The 27,344-nt window shown below is 40.4% G+C and overlaps 2 protein-coding genes across 4 annotated transcripts in view; both read right to left on the bottom strand.

Moving 5' to 3' along the window:
- LOC132008019 (protein WWC3-like) overlaps positions 1-27,344 on the bottom strand; it is a 95,185-nt gene that overhangs the window by 23,310 nt on the left and 44,531 nt on the right. For 2 of the 3 annotated variants that reach the window (XM_059386379.1, XM_059386380.1), the window contains 4 exons: positions 20,903-21,067; positions 17,919-18,011; positions 7,170-7,397; positions 4,278-4,405 (listed from right to left, as the gene is read on the bottom strand). In XM_059386379.1, the coding sequence (XP_059242362.1) occupies positions 4,278-4,405; positions 7,170-7,397; positions 17,919-18,011; positions 20,903-21,067 (614 nt within the window). Of the gene's footprint in view, positions 1-1,278; positions 2,808-4,277; positions 4,406-7,169; positions 7,398-17,918; positions 18,012-20,902; positions 21,068-27,344 lie in introns of those variants that run through there. The other variant, XM_059386381.1, reaches the window with a different exon arrangement.
- LOC132008047 (protein WWC3-like) overlaps positions 2,319-27,344 on the bottom strand; it is a 69,550-nt gene continuing 44,524 nt past the window's right edge. Inside the window, exons 12-16 of the mRNA XM_059386448.1 lie at positions 20,903-21,067; positions 17,919-18,011; positions 7,170-7,412; positions 4,278-4,405; positions 2,319-2,793 (exon numbers count right to left, since the gene is read on the bottom strand). Coding sequence (XP_059242431.1) covers positions 2,319-2,793; positions 4,278-4,405; positions 7,170-7,412; positions 17,919-18,011; positions 20,903-21,067 — 1,104 coding nt within the window. The remainder of the gene's footprint in view (positions 2,794-4,277; positions 4,406-7,169; positions 7,413-17,918; positions 18,012-20,902; positions 21,068-27,344) is intronic.

Below are 27,344 nucleotides of genomic sequence, written 5' to 3'. Positions count from 1 at the left end.
AATAATTTTCAACAAAACGGGAAAAAATATCCAGTGGAAAAAAGACAGTCTCTTCAATAAATGGTGCTGGGTAAACTGGACAGCTATATGTAGAAGAATGAAACTCAACCATTCTCTTACACCGTACACAAAGATAAACTCAAAATAGATAAAAGACCTCAACATGAGACAGGAATCCATCAGAATCCTAGAGGAGAACGTAGGCAGTAATCTCTTTGATATCAGCCACAGCAACTTCTTTCAAGATATGTCTCCAAAGGCAAAGGAAACAAAAGTGAAAATAATCCTTTGTGACTTCAATAACATCAAAAGCTTCTGCACAGCAAAGGAAACAGGCAACAAAACATTCCTTCTCCCACGGAATGGGAGAAGATATTTGCAAATGACAGTATAAATGAAAGGTTGATATCCAGGATCTATAATGAACTCCTCAAACTCAACACACACAAAACAGACAATCCTATCAAAAAATGGGCAGAAGATATGGACAGACGCTTCTCCAATGAAGACATACAAATGGCTTTCAGACACATGAAAAAATGTTCATCATCACTAGCCATCAGCGTGATTCAAATTAATACCACATTGAAATATCACCTAACACTAGTTAGAATGGCCACAATTAGCAAGACAGGAAACAACATGTGTTGGAGAGGGATGTGGAGAAAGGGAAACCATCTTACACTGTTGGTGGGAATGCAAGTTGGTGCAGCCCCTTTGGAAAACAGTGTGGAGATTCCTCAAGAAATTAAAAATAGAACTTCCCTCTGACCCTGCAATTGCACTACTGGGGATTTAACCCAAAGAAACAGATGTAGTGAAAAGAAGGTCCATCTGTACCCAATGTTTATTACAGCAATGACTATGGTCGCCAAACTGTGGAAAGAACCAAGATGCCCTTCAACGGACAAATGGATAAGGAAGATGTGGTCCATATACACTATGGAGTATGATGCCTCCATCAGAAAGGATGAATACCCACTTCTGTAGCAACATGGACGGGACTGGAAGAGATTATGCTGAGTGAAATCAGTCAAGCAGAGAGAGTCAATTATCATATGGTTTCACTTATTTGTGGATCATAACAAATAGCATGGAGGACAAGGGGAGATGGAGAGAGAAGGGAGTTGAGGGAAATTGGAAGGGGAGGTGAACCATGAGAGACTATGGACTCTGAAAAACAATCTGAGGGTTTTGAAGCAGTGGGGGGTGAGAGGTTGGGGTACCAGGTGGTGGGTATTAGAGAGGGCAGGGATTGCATGGAGCACTGGGTGTGTTACAAAAACAATGAATACTGTTACACTGAAAAGAAATTTAAAAAAATTTTTTTAAAAGTGGGCCTTTATTTGTGTTTGGTTAAGGTGGGGTTAAAAACACAAGAGAGCCCCAAGTTTGTGAAAGAAAAACACATCAAATAAAACTCTGTGCGAAACTGAGGGGGATAGGAAGGGACTTTGTAAGCAGTGAATTTTATTCAAGAACAGTTGTTTTGAGGATTTTTACATTTGTACAGCTGCTTAAGAGGAGCAGATAGGCAGTGTATCCCAGAAGTCTCTCTGCATTAACAGCCATGCACTTAAGACTTAATTTGTCATGTACATGCTCTAGCCATCCAACAGCATAGTTTTGTTAGATTTTAGTTTCAGCAATTCCATCATTGACCATGTTATATGCTTAGGTGGTGGTTGTGATAAGAAATGCTTGTGAGTCTCTAACACATTATTGGTACATATACTAAAACACTGACCCAAAAAGGGGGTGTGGGAAGAAGAGACCAAAAGTACAAATACATAGGAATAGATCATAGCATTACTAAGAAAGTACATTGTTATAATAACTGAATTATGAATGAAATACTTTCACAAAATTATTTTAATGCAATTTAGAAGAAAGGCACTTTATACAAACAGGGAGATTTTTAAGAGCAATGACAATAGAGGCGCAGTGATTAAAATAGCTATTTTCAAGGAAAGAGAGGGGGGAAAGGGTGTACAGAATAAGCTGTATTTTCTTTTACATTTTGTGTAACTTAACTTTCTTTTCTCATACAGAGCCTCACAAAAGAGAGTGCATTCCATATATAATAAATACGCTTAAAGCAAAATATTTAGATCATTTGACATTTTAAAAGAATCCAATACATTTTTATTATGTAAAATTTTTTTTCCTCATGAACTACTACTAAGATTTCTTAAGAAATACTGAGAAGACTCCAGTATTTGGGGGGTGGGGGGGAGGGATTTTGATTTGATTTATCAAATATTCTGTAAGTGACTCCCTGGGCAAGCGTCGCGCCCCACATGTGCTCGCTGCCTTCGCTAGACAAGCGCCTTCAAAGGCTGTCGCATCTGTGTCATGGCACTCTGTCCACCCGCGGACTCACGGATTCTGCGAAAACGCGTGCTCCTAGCTCTCGTAGAGTCCCTTCCTGACAGAGCCGTAGTGCTGGAGCTCCACGCGGCCCGTTGGTCATGATCATCGGATGGGGCAAACTCCCGGGGGAGCTGCAGAGGGTCTGCTGAAGGGGGGTGCAGACGGTCACCGGAGGCTGGGCTGCAGGGGCCGAGAGCTTGTCCCAGACTCACAGCAAGCGCACAAAGACGCAGACGACAGGAGAGGCGGCTGGTGCACCATGCACACGGGACAGCTTGGCTCGCACGGTCTGTGGGCCGCTCCGCAACGTGTGAGATACACAGTAGGTACACGCGGTAAACGGATACAAGTGATGCGCTCAGCACAGAGTGTTGCGGTTTGGGTGGCAGAAACAGAACCGGCCCCAAAGCTCTATTGTAACTGCATGACAAATACTGAAGCACAAAAGTTTAGTCTTTAAAATACAAATTAAAGTCAGTATTTTTCTTCAAGGAAAAAAAAGTATTATAAATAAATTACAATACAATGAATTTGCCTGAACTCATTCCTCTTCCACCCTGTAAGTCTAATAAAATAGTGTAAAAACTGTACACTATTAACATGATACTTGATCTTTTACAAAATAACCATTTTGAGATGTTAATTTCACAAAAAGGAAAAGTTAAACTCTGCTGTCAGTTATAAAATACATATTTATAGAGTTTTTTAGAACAAAATGTTACTAAAACTTCTGCATAAATATTTTACAAATTTACTTAGTCGAAAAACTTCATGAAAATGAAACAAACAGATGAACACTTCATGTATACAACACACTACATCAAACATCATCGGCTGGCAGAAGAGGTATGTTAATTGTTGGTTTTGTAAAAAATGCTATCTTCTCCCTAGGTTTGGAAAGAATTACAGGTTACAGATAATATAAGCACCCTCAAAGTGTCATGAGGCTCTCCTATTAATAATCACTCTTCATGCTTATAGAACAAATAGAACTTGTCAAAATACAAATGTTTCCATACAAATTCTCAAAATTATCGAAGTTACGATACCCTGATAAGGACAGGGATTTATCTCCACTGCTTGGAACAGTGCCTACTATCTAGTAAGTTTGCAATAAATATTTTATTAATAAATAAGTGCATTTCAAAAGATGAGCTCAAAATTACTTGAAGGAAGATAGTTAAAATATACTATTTTAGAATAGAGACATAAAAATTAAAGGTGCAAAAAAAAAATAAAGGCAAAAGTAAAGCACAAAACAGTACAGCTCTGTGTAGCTCCAGTTACATTTAAAAAAAAAAAAAAAACCATCAAAGCCAATTTATGTTACTAAAATTACTGATAGTGGTTAAAAAAATATCTTCAGAATTTGGGAATGCTGATAATGTTTTGATTCTTGTAATCTTTAGTTTATGATAACTGACTATATTTATATATTCACTATATTCATAATTAACTATATTTATAAAATAAGGACAGATATATATGCTATATAAACATATATGTACAGTATGTTCAATCAAGTTAATTTTAAAAAGGCAGAAGTGGTACATATATGTACATGTGTAAATCACTGTTAACTACAACTGCAAACGTTTGGAAAAAAGTAGCTACATAAGCAAATTATATTTACTACATAAAACTACAGTCATGAAAAAAATAACAGATTATGTAGCAACATCTGGTATTTTCATTCTTTAAAGCTAAATGCAAAATTAAACATAAGTGATAACAACTTTTTTAAAAGGTTTATATAAAAGATAAGAAAACACCAAATGCTAACAGGAACAAGAATTCCTGTTCTGTTTTCAACTTTTTTTTTTTAATATTTACTTTACTTTTTATAATGATAATGGCAAGACAGTAAAAAGCAAGCAAGGAGACGGGCCCACAGCCTTCCCTACCTGAAGGTCTGCACTTGGATGGGTTCTTGGTAGGTCTGCCCATGTAGCTGGCACGCCCCTCTGGAAACCTTCTTCAGCATCTTCTCAGCTGCCTGTTCTTGGTGGAAGTCAAGTTTGGTCTGTCTTGTCTGGAACAGCAACATTGGATGAAAGAGACATTTTTACTTCTAGTTTTAAGGAAGAAGGAATAAGCTAATTCCAGCTCTGGGGTCCTACATGAGAGAAAGGCTGCCCCATCCACACACAGTGTGGCCACAGCAAATCTTCCCAGGAGCTACCAGTGTGTCTGGGATCATCTCTTGCAGACATTACAACATTCCACCACAAAGTGGAGAGTGGCAATATCAACAGTAAGGCTTGGAGATCCTTTCTGCAGTCCCTTACCTGAGGAAGCTGCAAAAGAGTTGGGTCAGCATTAATAAAAGAAATGATAAGAATCAAATAATCCTCTCAATAGGTGCAGAAAAAGCATTTGACCAAATACAGCAACCTTCCTTGATAAAAACCCTCAACTTCAAAGAGGTAGGGGGCACCTACCTCAACGTCTTGAAGGCTACAAAAGACCCACAGCTAATATCCTTCTCAATGGGGCACCACTGAAAGCATTTCCCATAAGGAAAAGGACAGGACCACGATGGGGACATGTCCACTCCCACCATTCTTATTCCTCCTAGTTCTCTAAGTCATAGCTTCTGCCATCTGACCACCAAAAGAAATCAAAGGCATCCAAGTTGGCAAAGAAGAAATCATATGATCACTTCCAGCAGACGTCATGAGAATCAATATAGAAACCCAAAAGACTCCATGAAAATAATATAAATAAAAACAGAATGAAATGTGCGAGAACTGGTCTGGGAATTCACCTCTGTCCAGAATAACACAGCAACACATAGAAGTCGCTTCCATTTCTGCACACTCATAATGAAGCAGCCCAGAGAGTCCTCAAGGAATTGCTCCTGTTCCCAATTACAATCCAAGCCGTAAGATAACTAGGAGGAAGCCTCAGCAAAGAGGTCCAAGAGATGTGCTCTCCAAATTAGAGACACTTATGAGAGAAACAGGTAGACACAAAGAATTAAAAGCCCTTTCCATGCTCATGGACTAGAAGAATAAATCCCATTCCCAGGGTGTAGTCACGACCAACAGCCATGTCCACACGTAAAGCAATCCCTATGAAAGTGACACCAGCATTTTTCACAGAGCTAAAACAAATGCTTCTCCAAAGAGGGAAGCACCAGACAAGTCCCCCGAGGAGCCAAAGGAAAGTGGAGAAAGAACACCAAACTCAGAAACATCCCAATCGGGAGCTCAGGCTGCGTGACACAGCTATCATTGATGGTATGATCCTGGCACCAAGAGAACAGAGGGAAGAACTCAGGCATGGACCCTTCACTTGTTGGTCAAGGAATCTTGGACAGAGCAGGAGAGAACAAATATCCAATGGACAAAAGATAGTCTCCTCCCCAAACAGTGGTGGGAACGCTGGACCAATGGCCACCTGCTGAAGAAGGACACTGGACCTCTCGTTTTCTCATGCACAGAAACCCACTCAAAACAGACCAAAGACCTACACAGTAGACAGGAATCTGGCAACATCCTAAAGGAGAAGGCAGGCAGCACCCACTTTGAGCTGGACTGTAGCAACATATTGCTCCACACATCTCCAGAGGCAAGGGAAACAAAGGCACAATTGAATGACTGAGACGTCATCAGGCTGAAAGCATTGGGCACTGCCAAGGAAGCAATCAACCCAGCTAAAAGGCAACCTCTGGATTGGAAGAAGAGATCCCCAAATGACACATTCCATCAAGGGCTAGTATCCACAGTCTGTAAGAATCCTCTCAAACTTGATACTCTACACAGCAAAATTCTACCCAAGAAAGGGCAGAAGATATGAACAGACACTGCTCCAAAGAACACACATCTGAATGGCTAACAAACATATGATGAAATGCTCCACCACCCTCATCATTCCAGAAAAAGAAATCACACCACAGGGAGATGCCACTCCCTACCACTCAAAGTGGCTCAAGTGCACAACTTGGGAAACAAAAGATGTGGCCAAGATGTGGAAAAGGGTAGCTCTTTTGCCCTCTTGGTAGGAATGCAAGCTGGAACAGTTATTCTGTTAAACAGAGCTACCCCACAACTCAGCAATCGCCCTACTGGGTATTTACTCCAAAAATACAAATGTAGTGATCTGAAAGGGTTCATAGCAGCAATAGCCACAATAGTCAAAGATGTGGTATATACACACAATGGGATATTACTCAGGCTTCAAAAGAATGAAATCCTGTTATTTGCAACAACATAGATGGTATTATGCTAAGCTAAATAAGTCAGTCAGAGAAAGACAAACACGTATGATTTCAACATATGTGAAATTTAAGAAAGAGAACAAATGATTTATAAAAAATAAAAAATTATATTAAAAAAAAAAGAAAGATTCACAGAAAACAACGGAAGGGAAGAGAAAATAAAATAAGATGAAATCAGCAACAGAGACAAACCATAAGACTCTTAGCCATAGGGAACAAACTGAGGGTTGCCAGAGGGGAGGTAGTTGGGGGGATCGGGAAAATGGGAGATGGGCATTAAGGAGTCACCCAATGAGCTGAGCACTGAGTATTATACACAACTGATAAATCACTGAATTATACCCCTGAAACTATTCACATGTTAACTAAGTTTTAAATTTAAAAAAAAAAAAAAAAAGTCATGTGTTGGTGCCACAGGAACACCAGCTGCCTGGCCCACGGAGGAAGAAACCCAGTCCCTTCAGAGGAGCCCTGGGAGTGTTCAAAGCACAGCTTCATCATCATGACCAGGCAGGCCCCAGATGCCGGAGGGACTCCATAGCGGGCCTCGCCAGGCTGGGGCTGGGCCTCTTACCTGCCTCTCGGCTTCCTTCAGCAGGCTCCGGAACCGCTCGTCCCGCAGCACCCAGTGTGGGAGGTCGGTCTGGCCTCGGAGCTGCGCGTCTTCTAACCGCTGCCTCAGTTCCCGCAGGATGCAGATCTCCTCGTTCAGCTGCCTCTGGCGTGTTCTGGAGGCCTGGAGATCCAGCTCCAGATCCAGGGAGGTGCAGGCCATGAGCTCAGCCAGGGAGGACCTAAAGGTCTGCGGGAATGGCAGCTGTGAGCATACACACTGAGACATAGGATTTGGGCAAGATTAACTTAAGTGTTCAGTTCAATATCAAGTTAGTGATGCAAATGGTGTGATTTATTTGCAGAGACAGATCCTTACCGGAGACTGGCAAAATTAAAAAATGGGTACAATCTTAAGTGTTAATGACTATACATTAAATGCCTAAAAATCTCCATTTTCTTTGATTTTAAAATTTCATTTGCACTTATATCTAGAAAGACACTCTGTATACAAAGGTGACTCAGCTATTTTAAAATATGAAAAAATTACATATTAACAGGTAATTAATATGTTTTAAGTACAGCATAAAATGTGGCCATTGTAAAAATTGAAAAAAATATGTATGAGCATGGGGGGGGTGGTCCTTCATGGCTTCTAAGGGATAGTAAGAAATTTTCCTTGCCTACAGGCAGTCCACTGCCAAGCTTGGATCACAGTGGGCACAAATTTGTAGCCAGGCTGTTCTGTCACACATAGTCTCAGTGCTACAACCAGCACTACTCTAGCAGCTACCTGTAGGAGGTGCTCCTGACCATTTCAAGCAAGAGGGTCAGAGTTGGAAGACTTTCAATATCTAAACACAAAATATGTCAAGAGCATTATCCCAGTAATTTCTCACACAGCCAGCCACAGCACTCAAACCAACAGTAGCTGGAGGAACCATGATGGAAAACTGGGAACTAAATCCTGGACATACATATTCCACTCTCTCTTGGACGCCAGGGAAAGCCTAATACAGCTGAACATAGTCAAATGTTTGTAGGACACTTCGAAGAGAGCCCCTGAATTCACTCAGGTGCACTGTATCAGAGTTGTAACAGAGTTAACCCCAAGGAAGCTGGGTGGTGAGAAAGGAATGCCTTTCCCAGTACAGACTGACACAATTCAGCAGCAGAATGTGGCGTATACAAGCACATGCACTTGGCCAGCTACAAGATCACAGTGTTCTAGCCAAATGGAGCTGACAGGAAATAGAAGACTGACCCATAAAAGATGGAGAAAAGAAACATCCTAGGGAAGTACCAGCCCAACCTACTGGATCATCATTCTCACAGAATGCTCCCTGAGGCCTGCATGGACTACCATGTGGAGAATGCCCAGTCCCAAAGGCTGAACAACTTCAGCCTTGGTGAGGGGAATAGCTCTTTAACCCACAAGTGGAGATGTTGTGACTGGGCAATGATCATCAGCTTCTGTCAGCCTTGATCGAGGATACCCAGAAGTAATCACACTGCAATAGTTTTTCACAGTTCAGCTAGCTCTTCACCACCTTCCTGGATGCTAAACTCGCTGAAGGTGTCCTCAGATGATTTGCTCCAGATCTGTATATGGCATCTGGCTCTTCAGTGCCATCGAAGGCCAGAAAGTGATGACCATTTACATCTGTCAGAAGTTGGAAGAACCAAGCTCCCCACAGAAGTTGAATTTGTGACTGAGACAGCAGTTTGTGTGTGTATAATGTCATCTTCTTCAAAGAGCTTACCACTTTGGAGTCATTTGAGAAGACTGCCACTCGGTATAGCATCTCCCCACAGCGCATCCACCTTACTCTACTGGCAGGGCCCCACAAGCATCCACCTGATTTTGAGCAACAAGATGGTGCAAAATTTCCAAGATCAGTACTATCTCCTCCTCAGTATCTTGAAAGTAAGAACAATGATGGCTACCACTAATCCTAAAATCCTACCACCAGCAGAAGTAGAGCATGTAAGGTAGAGCATACAATCCAACCCCACTGGTTCCCTAGGATGTAGAAATTGCACCATTATAACCGAGGTATCGCCTGGCAAACTTAAGCTATGAAGGACTTTGCCTTGTCTATGAAAACCACAGACTAATATCAGCAAAAACTGGATGCAGTATCTGGCATACAGAAAACCGATGGCTCCTCTTTTCTTCCTATTAGACTCCAGCTTTTGAATTTTTTTTTTTTACCTTTTTTACCTTTCCCAGTCCTGCTATCCTAAAGAAGCAAACAGCAGGGGCATATTCTATGAAAGACCTCATTTTCTTATTGGAGGCTAGTGCACTGGCTACTTTCAACCACTATAGTGATTCTTATACATTATTCTCCCCTATATTCAGGGAAAGCTCTGCCTCACCCCCAACCTTCCTTACCATCTCTGATAACTGGCTTTGTGACCAGGAGTTCTGACTTATGCAGACAGTTCATTACTACTGTCTTCATGATGGTTTCCCTTCTCAGTGAGCCTGGTGAGCATCCATCTTTCTGGTTCATAGATGGATTGATGGGAATGAGATTTACTCTATGCCTTCTTCTTCTTTTACATTGAGTTTTTTCTAAGGACTTCCTGATGCAAAACCCAGGGCTCATGTGTGTGGACTGGTAATGGAGACACCATGATGCATGTGTACAAACCACCACATAGACCTAGGTGGCCTGGAAGGGAGAGGGAGAAGCAAAGTGAGATGCTATACCAACTATTATCAGGTACATTCTCACAAGTATAAAGGGGACGAGAACAAAATAATCTTTAAGCTCCTTTTATATAATTTTATTTCCTAAACAATCATGGCTAAAGACACCTAGTAAATAAACATTCCACTGTATCATCAGATGACCTCCACAATCACATCAGGCCCCTTTGGATGGACTTAACCAACCTGTGTTTAGACAAAAACTTCATTAACCAGTGCCAAACTTGACAAGTTTCCCAGGGACTTCCTATTTTATGTGAGGGGCCCCATTTAAATGTTTATCTTTTAGGGGGGAGTGTGAAGGGTGTATTTAGAGCATTTTGCCTGCATTGGAATGGTTGGATTGCTTTTATTAGTAGCCTATCTATGGGGAAATCTGAATTTCAGGAATGGGTCAACTCGGGAATTGGTCTTTGTCTTGCCTCTATTTCCTGGGACCAGAGATCTATACTGGTCCAAGGCTTTGACTCTGTTAATTTAGGATTATCTTCCAAAGCACTGCAAAGCCCTATGACCAACTGAGCAGGATATTAAAACTTCTAAAGTGGAGCTTCTGGGAACTATAGTGCTAAGGTCAAAGATGATCAGAATTGGATAAACCTTGTTTTATATATGAGGAATGTGAAGCCTCAGGGGAAGACCAAAGCTACCTCCCTGATGTCACACAGTGAGAGAGTGATATAAATTTATCATATAAATCAAGACACTTCTAAGGGTGAAAGGAACTCTAGTAATAATTACACTGATACAACAGGTATAGTGTCCTTACAGAGTAAAACAGGCTCCTAATTCCTGTTTTATATTGGGAGGATGGGGGAATAGGTAATGCCTTTATTGAAATATAACTCACCTACCATACATTGTACCCATTTATAGTATACATCTCTATGGTTTTTAATAAATTCACAGAATCAACACATTCAATTTTAGAACATTTTCCTTATGCTCAAAGGAAACCCTGTTTCCCTTAGCAGTCACCTTCCCACTACTAGCCACCCGCCCCCACAAACTCCTCTAGTTCTCAGCAACCATGAATCTACTTTCCATATAGGTTTACCTATTCTGGACCTTTCATGTGTATAGAACCACAGTGACCTTTTGTTACTTGCTTTTTAAACTAGCATAATGTTTTCTATGGTCATCAATACTGAACAATATTAGTATTTCAAACCATTTTATAGGTATTACTTCACTCTGGATATATGTGAGCACATTTTGTTTATCCATTCATAATTGATTAACACAGTTCTACTTCTTTAGCTGTAGATAATTTACAATATTATAATATTATATAATTAGTATATAATAAAATAATAATGCTGCCATAAATATCTATTTGTACAAGTTTTTGCAAACACATCTTTTCATTTCTTTTGAATATATATTTATATATTTTGATTATATATCTATATTATGTGAATTGCTGAGTCATTTAGTAACTGTTACTTTCTGAAAAACTGCCAAATTGTTTTCCAAAGCAGCTGTACCATTTTACATTCCAACCAGCAGTATATGAGGGTCCCAGTTTCTCCAAATCCTTACCACCACTTGTTATTATTATCTTTCTGCTTACATCATTCTACTAGCAGTGTGGTAATATCTCATTGCAGTATCAATTTGAATTTCCCTGATGATAAGTGATGCTGAGCATCTTCTCATGTGTCTGTTGGCCACCTGGAGGTCTTCTTTAGAGAAATGTCTATTCGGATACTTTGCTCATTTTTTTTTTTTTTTTAGATTTTTAAAAACTTATTTATTTAACAGAGATCACAAGAAGGCAGAGAGGCAGGCAGAGAGGGGGGGGGGATTGCAGGCTCCCCTTAGTAAGGCTTAGATGTCTATGTACTTCCCTTTGCTGCATCCCATAGGTTATGAACCATTGTTTTTGTTTTTATTGGTGTGCATGAATTGTCTAAGTTCCTCTTTAATTTCCTGGTTGAACCATTCATTCTGTAGCAGGATGTCTTTTAACCTCTAAGTATATCTGGTCCCTCCAAAATTTTTCTTATGGTTGAGTTCCAGTTTTAGAGCACTGCGGTCTGAAAATACAGAGGAAAATTTCAGTCTTTTGGCATTGGCTGAGATCTGAATTGTGACCCAGTATGTGATCTATTCTGGAAAAAGTTCTGTGTGCAGTCAAGAAGAGTGAGTATTCTGTTGTTTTAGGACAGAATGTTTTGTCTATATTGATCAAGTACATCTGGTCCAATGTGTCATTCAAAGGTCTTGTTTCTCTGTTGATCTTCTGTTTAGATGATCTATTGCTGTGAGTGGACTGCTGAAGTCTCCTATTATTAATGTATTATTATCAATATGATTCTTTATTTTAGGTATTAGTTTATGCAGTTGGTTACTCCTGTGTTAAGAGCATAGATTTTTACAATTGTTAAAATTTTCTTTTTGAATGGACCCTTTAAACATGATATAGTGTCCCTCTGCATATCTTACTACCATCTTTAGTTTAAAATCTAATTTGTCTGATATGAGTCGCTCCCCCAGCTTTCTTTTGAGGTCTGGTGGCATGATAAATGGTTCTCCATCCCTTTACTTTCAATTTGAGGATCTCTTTAGATACAAAATGAATCTCTTATAGACAGCATATGGATGGGTCTTGTCTTTTTTATCCAATCTGAAACCCTGTGTCTCTTGATGGGAGCATTCAGTCCATTCATATTAACCACTGAAAGATATTAATTTAGTGCCATCATATTGCCTGTAGCATCCCTGTTTCTATAGATGGTCTCTTTTAATTTCTGCTCTATATTACTTTTGCAGTATTTCTTCTTTTAGAGAATCTTGCAGGGAGGCTTGATGGTCACATACTCTTTCAGTTTCTGCTGGTCCTGGAGGCTTTTTTCCCTTCCATGCTGGATAAAGTATTTTTGGCTGCATGTTCTTCCCATTTAGTACCCTGACAATGTTTTGCCAGTCCCTACTGCCTTGTCAGGACTTTGTGGATAGGTCTGATGTAATTCTGATTTTCCTTCTTCTGTATGGAAGAAATCTTTCCCCTTAAATGTCTCAGGATAGCTTCCTTGGCTCTAAGATTTCAAGTTTTACTATTATATGCTGGGGTATTGATCTATTTTTATTGATCTTGGGGAGGGGAGAAGCCTCTCTGCCTCTTGGCCGCAACTGCTTGTTTCCATCCTCAGATTAGGGACATTCTCAGCTGTGATTTGCTCAACTATACCTTTTGATCCTCTCTCTCTCTACATCTTCTCAGGGATACCAATAATTCTGACATTGGGACATTTCATGGTGCCACTGATTTCTCTAAGTCTGTTCTCATGGGTTTCTAGCTGCTGATCTCTTTCTTCCTCAGCTTTTTCACTTTCTATCAGCTTATCTTCTAGATCATTAATTCATTCTTCTGCCTCATTTTCCCTGGCTGTCAGAGTATCCAGTTTTGACTAGATTTTTTTTTTTAAGTTTTTGCCTGACTTCTTTTTTAGTTTAAGTTTTTAAGTTTTTTTTAAACTTTTAAAGTTTTGCCTGATTAGATATCACTTCTATCCTTAGAGATTCTATATTGTCACTACTGCTCTTTTCAATCCTAGTTATTGGCTTTATGATTGCTATCCTGAAGTCTATCTCTGACATCTTGCTTATATCCACTTAGATCTTGTTTAGATCTGTAAAAGAGGACATTGTCTCTGGTTCTTTTCTTTGTTGAGACTTCTTTCTCCTAGTCATTCTGTTGAGGGACAGCTGAGCAAATGAACAGAATCCAAAATATCAACCAAGACTCAAGCTATATACACCTTAGAAAAAACCTGAAGTGGTTGAAAGCTACCATGGATATGCTATTAAAGCCAAGATGATTCAAAACAATAAAAAAGAGGGAAAAGGAAAAAACAGGGTGGGAGTGCAGAGAGAGATTACAATCCCTTGAATGGACACAGTACAGTGATCTGCCTATTTCTGCTTGATTTTGGTCTGTGTGTTAGAAGACACTATATCCCAAAATGCCAAAGAAGTCAGAACATACATATATCATGATAAAATTGGACAGAGTGAAAAACTGCTAATATGGGGCATAAATCTCTAAAACATATATGTGATTTTAAAAAAGAATAAGAACAGAAACTAAAAAACCTAAAATTTTAGCTTGAAGTATAAGGGAGTCATGAGGGAACACATGGAGCTCCCTGGTACTGAAGTTTTACAGTCCTGTAGGAAATAAGTTTATCATTCACCCATTCTTCCAGTCTCTCTTTTGGAGGAAGGGCCTTCTACTTGGCTACTTCAGGTGTCTTTGCCTAGATGAAGTTTAGATTAAGATTAAGACCATTCTTCTCAGGGGAATGGGGGCTTAATATGAGTTGCTCTGCTACGTGAATTTTGCTCCCTGACATCTTTCTGCTTCTCTTTAGAGGGTCAAAGCAATTATGGCTATGTGGGAATCCCCAGCCCAGAACTGCAAGTTTGTGGTCCACCCTCCTCAACAAATCCTCTATGTCAATCCATCTCCACCCTCTAGGGATAGCAAACTCCACCAACTCAGCATCTTCTGGGGGAGGGGCCTGTTGCTTTGATTCTCAAATGTCTTTGCCCCAGGCAGCATGGCTCTGCCCTTGCCATGGGCCAGGCTAAATTATCTCCTCTGGTTTGTTCTCTGTAGTTCTCGTTCCCTGAAGGCTTTTCCCTCACAGTTTTAGAGAATGAGAAAGAAAATGGCTGCCTCCCAATCTCTCACCCCAGAGGAGCCCAGAGCTTGGAGTCGCACTCCTCAGTAAGCCGTGAGAGAAAAGCAGTCAGTCACTCCTGTCCCCCTGGTTTCTCTCTGCACTCTGTATTCCCCTGGCCTGTAAATGAGCACTTCTATCTGAGGCACACAGCCCTGTTTGAAGTCTCCAAACCCAGCAGGCTCCTGCAGCACTCTCCCCTGCCACTCCTTTTGTGGGAGGAAAAAGGGGGTTCTCCCCTGTCCTGCCATTTGTTTGGCCCCTACTCAAGCAGCAGTGGCCCAGCTGTGCTGGCAATCACAGTTTATAGCAACTGCGAGCTGACAGCCCATTTTTCAGTTCACTCTTTCTAGTCGGCTTCCCTGATCCCATATGGGGGTGCTCTGCTACACTCAGGCACCCCCCGTCTTCCAGTGACCCTGAGGATCCTGAGACCTCACTCTCCCAGAAATGGTTCCACGTCCCACTTAGTCAGCTGAGCAACATTCCTCACCAGAGCAGACTCCTGTAAGTTGCAGTTTTGTGCCCTGCTGCTCTGTCACTTGGCTGACGGAGGCTCCTTCCCTCTGCCCTGTGGTCTATCTTCCCATATATCATCTTAGATTCATTTCTCCACACCTCCTACCTTGCAAAAAATAGTCACTGTTCTGTTCATAGATTTGCTGCTATTCTTTCCTTCAATTTCTGGTGGAGTTCACAGGTGTTCTGAATGGTTTGATAGCTATCTAGCGAAATTCCTGGAACCAGATGAAATTAAGGTCTCCTACTCCTCTGCCATTTTGGACCTCATTCTTTCTTCCCTTTTTTGTTTTGTTTTGTTCTTTGGGTTTTTTTGTTTGTTTTGTTTTTACCCAGCCCATGACGCTCCATCATTTATGCACCATTAATGCTCCACCATTTCTGTCCTTCTCTTACTGTCTTCCTCTTAACCTTCTCAACAATATAGGATCATATCATGCTCTAATATTCTACATATTTTCTTGCTGCATGTTGTAACTCCACACATTAGTCATCGAGGAAAATCAAAAGAAGTCATTATCTGTTTTGAGGAAACTGAGTCACATGAAAGTGGAATAATTCAGAATCAGAACTATACCTTCGGTCTTCTGACATCCGCCCTCTCAAGATGTCTGTGAGTCACTAGACCTATGTGACACCACTTCCCAAACCAAGTAGTGACAGGCTCAATTTTAATCCTAAGAAGTAATAAGCTAATGTATTTATTTCTTAATTCCAAATGAGGGTCTAATAAAGATCTGTTACCTTAAACCACCAACCAACTATATACACACAAACACATACACATTTATGAGGATGAAAAGATCTTAATTATTCACTGTATGAGGGGGAAGTATTTTAGAAATAATGAGATGATTTTTTTGTTTAAAAAATTATAACACAGGGGTGCCTGGTTGGCATGGTTGGTCAAGTGCTGACTCTTGGTTTCAGCTTGGGTTGTGATCTGAGGGTGGTGGGATCAAACCACACATTAGGCTCTAACTCAACTCTGAGTCTGCTTTGGATTCTCCCTCCTTCTCCCTGTTCCTCCTGCTTGTGCTCCCTCCCTCACTTTCTATCTATCTAAAATAAATAAATCTTAAAAAAATTATACACACATAAAGGCAATCAAAACTTTTGTTCTGCTGTAAGCTTTAGTTAAGCAAATACTGTGTCATAATATGATAAGATTTTGTATATGCAGTTTTAGACCAATGGTTTCCATTCAATGGGACATGCCCTTAAGGACAGTTATTGTAACAAAATCATAAATCCAATAGCGTATCAGCATTGTTTAGTAAGCACTACATGTCTATGTGTAGTATTTCCCATACATGCACAAGATATTTTTGTGTATATATGGAATGCTACATAATTTAAACACATAATAATTTATGTTTTTAAGATTTTATTTATTTATTTGAGAGTGCATGAGCAGGTGGAGAAGCACAGGGAGAGTGAGAAGCAGACTCTCCACTGAACAAGTAGCCTGAGACAGTACTCATTTCCAGGATCTTGGGAGCATAACCAGAGCTGAAGGCAGATGCTAACAGAGCCAGCCACCCAAGTGCCCTAACACAGTAATTTAAAGAACGCTGCTGAATTCATAATTAATTTGGTAGTTCTCACTTGGGGTCAACCATGTGTCAGAGAAGACATCTGTCATCTCAAAGGACTTTTGACTGCAAAAGTTAAGGAGAAGGAGAGTAATATCTCCATTTAGCACAAGGATAGCAGGGATGCTGCTAAAAATGCTGAAATAAAAATAGCCTGCACAACAAAGAATGATCTGGTCCCAAATTTCAGCAGTGTTGCTCCTGAAAAAATAGTTGTAGCTAAATTATGATTTATAACTATTAATCGTCAACTGCTCCATGTACAACTATGACATGGAAATCTGGGACTTTTTTTCTCATTAAAAGCATACCTGCACGGAAAAGCAAGGGAACTACAACCGAACTACAACTTAACAGCAAAACTTGAAAGGTCTGGTGTGGAAAAACACTGAAGTAAGAAAATAAATTCAAGAAGAAGAACCCTGACGACTGAAAACCTTAATTTTATTTCCTGTTTTTAAAAAAAATCTATTATATAGAAATGGTTTTAAGAATGTAAACATTATAATACCTTAAGAAATATAGGTGATCCTTATTATTAGAGATTTGAATGTAAGAATTAGTCTACTTACTGAAATTTACTTGTAATCCCAAAATCAATATGCAATATTCATAGTCTTGCATGGGCATGTGCAGAGTGGCAGAGTTTGAGTCATTTGATGCACAGGTGCCTAGCTGAGGTCCAACAAAACACTATACCTTCTTGTTTCAGCTTTCATACTATAAACAAGTGTTCTTTCATGGTCTATGAAGTGCCAGGTTTTCATGCTTTTTATTTGTCACCTTAGTGCCTATTATTTCTAAGTGCAAGAAATCTAAAATGCATTTTATGATGAGATTATGTTTGAAAAGCTTCATTTGGGCATGAATTATAATGCTGTTGGCTCTGAGTTCAACGTGAATGAATTAATAATATAAATTAAATAATAAGTCTTTACACAGAAACACACAAAAAAATTATGTATTTATTTGTTGATGAAAATACAACCAGAAGCTTGTAGGAATGTAACTCTGTGCTTTCCCTGGCAGCAGTGTTTTAAAACTTGCCAATACAAGGTCTGCAGTGAACCCAAATACTACAAATGAAGAGAGCAGTGTTTTAATCTTTGGTAATATCATGGTATCATGATATATACGTTTTTAAAACGTCCATTTAACAAATAAAGAAATTAATGTATTAGCTTTCAATCAAGCTTTAAAAATAACTACAAGAAAAATGTAGAATCCTTATTAGTTTACAGGACACGTACCTGTTTAGAGCAAAGGGTCCGTCTTTCCAAGGTGTTTCGAACAAAGCCAGACTTCTGGGGCAGTGTTGAACTGTCACTGTCACTACGATAAAGCTGTGCCAAAAAGAGTGATATTCAGAAGTACTTTCTTAGAAATTTAATATTCATTCTCTTGATGTAGTATGAGTTGAATTATTTCATTTTTTTCTCACATATACTCAAATCTGCATGACTACTGGTACTTTTACTAGGTCTTTGGCTTTTAGTTAAAAGCTACTCAAAGTTTCAATTAAAAAAAAAAAAAAAAAACAGAAAAAGAAAAGCAAATCCAACACTGACCCTCTTTCAACAGAAAAACATCAAGTTTCCAGGGTGATAGAGTCAACAAAATTTCTGTCTGATCAATGTCAACACAGAATGGATATATTTTTTTAAGATTTTATTTATTTATTTGACAGACAGAGATCACAAGTAGGCAGAGAGGCAGGCAGAGAGAGAGAGAGGGGAAAGCAGGCTTCCCGCTGAGCAGAGAGCCCATTGCGGGGTTCGATCCCAGGACCCTGAGATCATGACCTGAGCTGAAGGCAGAGGCTTTAACCCACTGAGCCACCCAGGTGCCCCTGCACAGAATGGATATTATGTCTGAAGTTCATGAAGACAGTACTAATCTCACTATTCCGCCTTTTTTTTTTTTAAATGGGGCTATACAGCAAATGTAGGACTTGAACTCATGACCCCGAGACGGATTTGCATGTTCCACCCAGTGAGCCAGCCAGATACCACATTTTTTACTTTTTATTAATCATTCTCATTTGCTATATTTCAGGCTTTGGCAAGAATCTGGGGTAAAAATAGCTTTCCAAAAAACGAAACTTATTCCTGTAGTAAGACAAGCTGATTACTAACTCCCATTCTGTTATACAAGAGAAAAGTTCTTTTTTTTTTTTTTAAAGATTTTATTTATTAATTTGACACAGAGAAATCACAAGTAGATGGAGAGGCAGCCAGAGAGAGAGAGAGATAGGGAAGCAGGCTCCCTGCTGAGCAGAGAGCCCAATGCGGGACTCCATCCCAGGATCCTGAGATCATGACCTAAGCCGAAGGCAGCGGCTTAACACACTGAGCCACCCAGGCGCCCCAAGAGAAAAGTTCTTTTTTAAGAGGAAAATAAATAAGGACTTCTTCATGGGAACCAAGATATCATGTATTTCACTTGATGGCAGGTTCTTGCTTCAAGATCAGAGTGTAGGGGCACCTGGGTGGCTCAATGGGTTACAGCCTCTGCCTTCGGCTCAGGTCATGGTCTCAGGGTCCTGGGATCGAATCCCTCAATGGGCTCTCTGCTCAGCGGGGAGCATGCTTCCTCTGCTCTCTCTGCCTGCCTCTCTGCCTACTTGTGATCTCTGTCTGTCAAATAAATAAATAAAATTAAAAAAAAAAAGATCAGTGTATCTGTATAAAAGCCAAAGTTCTTGTCTTCATGGAAAAGTCCACACCATTAACCTAAAATACTAAGGAAATGACATGGCAAACAATATGCATCCCCATGCCTTCCCAGCCTCAATCATTTCAAACAGAGAAAAACAACAAAGCCTCTAAAAACATCGACTGCAAATGCTTGTATGCAGGGTACGGAACCCAACACAGGAGCTGGATGTCCTCCTCTGGGGAAGGTCTCCTGTCCCACCACACTGCCCTTCTAACCCAGCAGACCCGGGCCCACTCTGTGCTGGGTCAGCAACAGCCTACGGTGAGGAAGGGACAAAAGGGCAGCCCTTGGTATAACACCTCCAGGCAGGTGTCTGGTTGAACACAAACCCTATAGAGCTACAGCTTGATGGGGCCAGAGTGCCCGAGCCTGACCTATGGGACACAGAGCAGCCATCACGGGACACCTTGCTTCTGCTTCACAGAATCCTACTCGGAGAGACTTGAAAACTTGTGGCAGACCTGAGAGTTGCTCGATGTGCCTCTTCCCTCTGCTGACCTTGGTCTAGATCCTTTCACCGTAACAAACCACAACTATGAATTCTGTGAGTCCTGTTAAGTTACAGAAACTGAGTGGGCGAGGGGATCCCCAATCCTAGTATCTTGTCTCCCACACACACCTGAGCCCATTTCTCTCTCATGTGACTGAACTCTGGTTTTGCCCAAATGCGGCCAGTTCCCTGGCAGTCCCAGTCAAGGAAAGGTGTTTTACTTCAACAATCCCAGTTCAGAGGTGGGAAGGGTCAAAGTTCTCCTCGATCCAAACAGCATCATTAGGTCACTGGATCGTGACCATTTATCCTTCAAATTCCCTTCTCTTTCCTAATCTGTCCTGTCAGTGTCACACCACCACTGCCAGCCAACCTCCAATATGTGGTCCTATCTTGAAGGACCATGGTGGGGTTCTAAATACCAGAATCACCAGAGGTCCTCCCCAAGCCACACCATGAACCACAATGAATCCTGGGGGTGGAACCTGGGCACCAGCATTTTGTGAGGCCCACACCTCCACCCTAAACTGCACTGAAATGACTTCACTGCAGTATGCAGCTCTGGTTGAGAACCACTCAAGGTGAGAATTTAGTGCTGAGGGATCCGAACCTGGCCTCTGTATCCGGAGTCTTCAAGGCTGCTATCCACCCTGGGACCCCACTAAGCTACACTTCAGGAATTCCAACCACTCAGTGGCCTGACTTCCCAATCTCAAACCAATCAGGGCATGTCCTGTTCTAACCTGTTACTCCTTACACCAATGTAGAAACAGTTTGCCCATGAGTTGGTACACACAGAAACTGAAAATTTAGGGAGAAATGTATTAGAATCTTGAGAAAATCTAGTTAGATATGTAAGGGTGAGGGGGAGATGGAGCCACCACACTGGCTGCAGGCCCCAATATGTGATACTCGTTTATGAGAACATAAGTCTTTTCACATAAAGAGTAAAGAAACATAAAACACACACAAAAAAGGAGGGAGACAATTTTCCAGACAGGTGGTGGCAAAGGAATGTCAACTTACTCTGCAAACATACTGGCTTCGTGCTCCAGGGGAGAAGGTATGTGAACGGACAACTGGGCTACTCCGAACAAAATGTGACCCACGGGCTCTGTTGCTGGTAGTCTCCTTTGGAAGACTCAGTATTTCCTCTGGAAAGACATCTTCTGTGCTGGTTCCCTTATCAACCTGTATATTAGTTAATTTACTTTTTGTATAACAGAAGCAGTAAATTAGCATAGTCACCAAATAATTATCTCCTTGCCATCTCCACTTTGAGGTCCTTAACGTCATTTTACATTTAATGAGTCTCAAACTGAATTTCTGATATCTTATCCCCAAATTACCATTTGTTCATGCAGAAAAATCTCAGCTATCATCCTGGACTCCTTCTTTCTGTCACACTACATACCTAGCTAACGAGATTCCTGGCGGCTCAATGTTCAAAACTAGGTGTGTTTTGATACTTGTCACCAACTCTTCATCCAAGTCAGCATCATCTAACCAGATTAGAATTAATGCAATAGGTACCTTACTGATCTACTTGATTCTATGCCTACCTCTGTCTTCAACTTTGCCATCATGGAAATCCTGGTAAAAATAAAGTCAGGTCATGTTACCCTTGAGTTCAAAGTTACCCACCAGTTTCCTACCCCTTTTGGAAAAAAATGGGCCTACGTATTCTGGTGACTTTACTTACAGTGCTCTCAGTTATCACACTGCTCTTGCTCCTCTTGCCAACCCATGCTAACTTCCTTATGATTCTCTTACCATACTGGGTCTCCCATCACAGTCTTTGGGCATATGCTCTTCCATCTGCCTAAATATAGTTCCCAATATTATAGAAGTCTCCTATACTTCCTTTTGTACAGACTCTACTCAAAATTCAACTTCTTAGCTATGCCTTCAATATGACCATGTAAAAACCTAAACCTTGCTTACTTTTGATATTATTTTTCATTAGCTCCTCTGACAACTAAAACAATTTTAAAAAGGGAAGTAGTCTCAGCAAAATGGTGAACCAGCAAGTTCTATGTCCTCACCTCTGTAAGGTCACAACAGGAAACTGCAAAGGAAACTTCTACAAGATTCACACAAACCACTCAAGTTCTTCAGAAAAATGAATAGCAATCAATAATATTCAAATAGTTGGAAATATCATTATATGGTTTACATCTTTCGACCTATGCTCTCCCAGGGACAACACATGGAGAAGACTGCAGCCTAGTCCCCAGTTGCCTCCCCTACACTGGAGGAAGTAGAGTAATCTCATTTGAACATTTTAACATTAATCCTTCCTAAAAGAGTGATCTCTATTTTACCTAAAGTGCTATGAAATGATGGAGAGGCAAGATGGTGGAGACCCTGTTTCAACTGGTCCTCTGAAGTGAGATAAAAATCTACCAGAGCACTGAGATGTACAATTATATACTTCTGGATCTCTATAGCGCAGAAGACATCAGTGGAGAGCTGAAGCAGAGTAGGAATGCGCAGACTGGTATCAGAGGATAAACAGAAGGGGGAGGGAGCCACCAGAAGTGACCCACTGGAAAGTAATACCTCAATACAAAAGTGCCCTGTGGTTAGGGACCAGCATTAACTTGAAGTCTGGTTAAAAGTACTCAAAAAGAGCAAAAGATCTTAAGGGGCAACTGGTGGAATCAGTTGGTCACAGGCACAGGTTTAAGCCCACTGTCCCAGGATGGTCACTGTTGGTGACCACCCGTGCCAGAAAAGCACGATGGGGGCCCTAGTCTATGTTCCTGAGCCTGCGGTTTTGCACTGCTTGCACCACCACTTGGCTGGGCACAAACTATGTCTGGGAAAGCCTGGTGTGAGTGCCAGCTGGCAGTCTCTAGGACTGCACCCTACTACCACCTGCACTGCCACCAGGTCTAAGCTACCTGGCATGAGAGTGGTCTCCAGACAGCAGTCCCCACAATGACAGCCACTCAGGTTCGGGCTCACCCAGACCACTACTGACTGCAGTATTAGTGGCATGGGGGTACAGAGACAACCGGGGCCTCCAGCAACCACTGAGATGGTGGTGGGGGGTGGTGCACACTGCCTGTGGGAGGTTGAAGTGTTCAACAGAGTTTGCAGAGAGGGAGCCCGTGTGTTCTAGACCGCCCAGAGGGTGGCAGACTAAGGCTTCTCTCTGAGGTGAGGTCCCAGTGTAGATTGTTTACTTTGCTCTGACCCTTTGAAAAGATGCAAAAAGCCGCCAAAGAACAAAAACCTCCAGAGAACAAAAGCCTGAAAAACCTGTTTACACAGAGCCCAGCCCCTTGTTGGGGGCAGGATAACCACAAGCAAGACCAACTGAAAACAACACAGCAGGCCCTGCCTCTAGAACAAGCCAAAAAAACAAGATGACAACAACCACGGAGTCCCTATAAAACTGTAAAACCCCAACATCTAAGGAAAACAATATATTAAAATCCCAGTACTGCCCCCAAACCCATATATTTCAGATACAACTATTTTTCTTTTTTTTAATTCGTTTTCATGATTCTTATTTTTTTAATTTTTTAACCTATTTACCATTACTAATAGAGGTTAAATGCAACATATTCCATAATAACTCTTTAACTTGAACTTTTTACATAAACCAGTTTTAATTTCCCTGTATCTCGGGAAAGTTGAGTTCTTTAACAAAGATAACAAGATACACCCAGAAAGAACCAAAATAACCTTCCTCGCCCACACTGAGGAAGTATAACCATCTTCCCAACTTACTCTTCAGTGTTTCTGTGTATTTGTTTTTGTACTATATAAATCTTATTTTTGAGGTTCATTTTGACTGTTTTTTTTCTTTTATTTTTTTTTTCACATTTGTTGGTCTTTTTGTTTGTTCATTTTTGTCTATGTAACTTACAATCTTATTTTGGGGGCCTACTTTGGTAGGAATTTTTTTTTCTTTCTTCCTCTGCTTTGTCTTTCTTTTTGGTGGTGACTTCTGATTGCTCCAAAGCTTTTCAAGGTACATGTTGCCTAGATTGTGGTTGGTATATTCAGCTACACATCCCCTCAACCACCTCTCACCAAAATGACAAGGAGGAGGAGCACCCAACAGAGAAAAAATTCAGAGACTGTGACCTCTGCCAAAGAACTATTGGATATGGACATAAACAATATGACAGAAAAAAATTCAGGGTAACAATTATCCAGGCAATTGAGGTTGGAGAAAACCATTAGTGACAACACAGAATCTCTAAGAGTGAAAGTGAGAGTCGACCTGGCAGAAGTTAAAAATGCTATCAATGAATTCCAGTCTAATATAAATACTTTAACAGCTAGAGTACCAAGGCAGAAGACAAAATTAGTGATCTAGAGGACAAACCAATAGACAAAAAGGATCAGGAGGAGGCATGAAACTAACAGTTTAGAAGCCATGAAACAGAAATAGGGAAATCAATGACACTATGAAACATTCCAATGCCAGACTTATTGGGACCCCTAAGGAGGTAGAGAAAGAGAGAAGACTAGAAGATATAGCTGAACAAACCCTGGATGAAAATGTCCCTAATCTAGGGAATGGAACAAGTGTTCCTGTCCGAGAGGCAGAGAGGACAACACCCCCCACCCCAAGATCAATGAACCTAGAAAGACATCCAAGCACAAAATTGTGAAATTCATGAATCATAATTTCAGAGAATATGTCTTAAGGGCAGCTAGGGGGAAGAGATCCATTATGTACATTGGAAGGCCCATCAGAATAACATCAGACTTGTCCACAGAAACCTGGCAAGCCAGAAAGGGCTGATAAGACATATTCAGAGCACTAAATGAGAAGAACTTGCAGCTGAGAATACTTTATCCAGCAAGACTGACATTCAAAATGAATGGAGAGATAAAGAGTTTCCAAGACTGATAAGGTTTTAAAAGAGTATGTGACCACCAAACCAGCACTACAAGAAATATTAAGGGGAAGGATTCTAAAAAAAGAAGAAAGAACCCAAGAGTGTCACAGAACAGAATTCATGGAGACATTCTATAGAAACCAGGACTTCACAGGCAACATGATATCAATAAAAACGTATCATTCTCAATGTAAATGGCCTAAATGCTCCCATAAAATAGCACATGGTTGCCAACTGGAAAAAACGACAGGAACTGCCCATATGTTGTCTACAAGAGAACCATTTTGAACCTAAGGATACATCCAGACTGAAAGTGAAGCTATGGAGAACCACCTTTCATGCAAATGGGCCTCAAAAGAAGGCTGTATCAGATAAATTAGATTTTAAACTAAAAACTGTATCCAGAGACAGAAATACATCATTCAAAAGGGTCTATCCATCAAGAAGATCTAACAATGTAAATATTTATGCCCCAATACGGGAGCAGCGAACTACGTAAGCCAACTATTAATCAAGATAGTCATATTGATATGAATGCATTAATAGTAGGAGATCTTAACACACCACTCTCAGTAATAGACAGATTATCCAAGCAGAAAATCAATAAAGGAACAAGAGCCCCGAATGACACATTGGACGAGATGGACCTCAGAGATATATACACAACATTCCACCCTAAAACAATGGAATACTCCTTCTTCTCAAGTGCACATGGAACCTTCACAAATCAGGACTCAACTGACACCAAAAGACTGAGATTATTCTCTGCATATTCTCAGACTACAATGTTTTGAAACTGGAAGAAAAAGTATGGAAGGAATTCAAACACTTGGAAGCAAAAGAGCATCCTGATTAAGAGTGTTTGGATCAACCAGGAAATCAAAGAAGAACTTAAATAATGAATGGAAACCAATGAGAATGAAGAAACATCAGTTCAAAACCTATGGTATACGGCAAAGGCGGTCCTAAGGGGGAAATACATAGCCATCCAAGCCTCACTCAAAAAAACCTGAAAAAATCCAGGATACACCAGTTCTCTCTATGCCTTAAAGAACTGAAGAATCAACAACAATTTAAGCCACCTCCACACACAAGAAGGGAAATAATCAAGATTAGAGCAGAGATCGATGAGATAGAAACTAGAAATACAGTAGAATGTATCAACAAAACTAGAAGCTGGTTCTCTGAAAGGATTAATATGATCAATAAACAATTGGCCAAACTAATCCAAAAGAAAAGAGAAAGGACCCAAATTAATAAAATTATGAATGAAAGGGGAAAGACCACGACTAACACCAAGAAAGTAGAAACAATCATCAGAAATTATTATCAACAGCTATATGCCAGTAAGTTAAGCAACCTAGAAGAAATGAATACATTCCTGAAAAACTACAAACTCCCAAAATTGAACCAGGAAGAAACTGACAACCTGAATAGACCAGTATCTAGTAACAAGATTGAAGCAGTGATCAAAAACCTCCAAAAAACAAGAGCCCAGGACCTGATGGATTCCCTGGGGAATTCTACCAAACACTCAAAGAAGAAATAACACCTATTCTCCTGAAGCTGTTTCAAAAAATAGAAGCAGAAGGAAAACTTTCATACTCTTTCTAGGAGGCCAACATACACTTGATCCTCAAACCCTGCAGGCAAAGACATCATCAAAATGGAGAATTTCAGACCAATATCCCTGCTGAATATGGATGCCAAGATTCTCAACAAGATCTTAGCCAACAGGATCCAAGAGTACATTAAAAAGATTATACACTATGACAAGGTGGGATTTATCCCTGGGATGCAAGGATGGTTCAACATTCACAAATCAATCCATGTGATAGAACAAATAAATAAGAGACGAGAGAAGAACCACCTGGTTCTCTCAACTGATGCAGAAAAGGCATGTAACAAATACAGCATCCTTTACTGATTAAAACTCTTCAAAGTATAGAGATAGAGTTAACATTCCTCAACTTCATAAAAGCTATCTATGAAAAACCCACAGCAAATATCAATCTCAGCGGGGAAAAGGCGACAGTTTTCCCTTGAGATCAGGAACACAAGAAGGATGCCCACTCCCACCACGGTTGCTCAACATAGTACTAGAAGTCCTAGACTGAGCAATCAGACAACTAAAAGAAAAAAAAAAAAAAAGGCACCCAAATTTGCAAGGGAGGAGTCAAACTTTCAGTCTTTGCAGATGATATGATTAATTTATGTGGAAAGCCCAAAGAACTCCACCACCAAACTGCTAGAACTCATACAGGAATTCAGTAAAATGCCGGATATAAAATCAATGCACAGAAATCAGTTGCATTATTAATGACAGTACAGACAAAAAGTTGATATCCAAGATCTATAAAGAACTTCTCAAACTCAACACACACAAAACAGATAATCATGTCAAAAAATGGGTAGAAGATATGAATAGACACTTCTCCAATGAAGACATACAAATGACTATCAGACACCTGAAAAAATGTTCATTATCACTATCCTTCAGGGAGATTCAAATTAAAACCACATTGAGATATCACCTTATACCAGTTAGAATGGCCAAAATTAACAAGACAGGAAACAACATGTGTTGGAGAGGATGTGGAGAG

This window comes from Mustela nigripes, unplaced genomic scaffold, assembly GCF_022355385.1.
Source record: "Mustela nigripes isolate SB6536 unplaced genomic scaffold, MUSNIG.SB6536 HiC_scaffold_20, whole genome shotgun sequence".
NCBI lineage: Eukaryota > Metazoa > Chordata > Mammalia > Carnivora > Mustelidae > Mustela > Mustela nigripes.
Note: the sequence above shows the minus strand (reverse complement) of the source record. Positions and strands in the feature narration are given on the sequence as shown.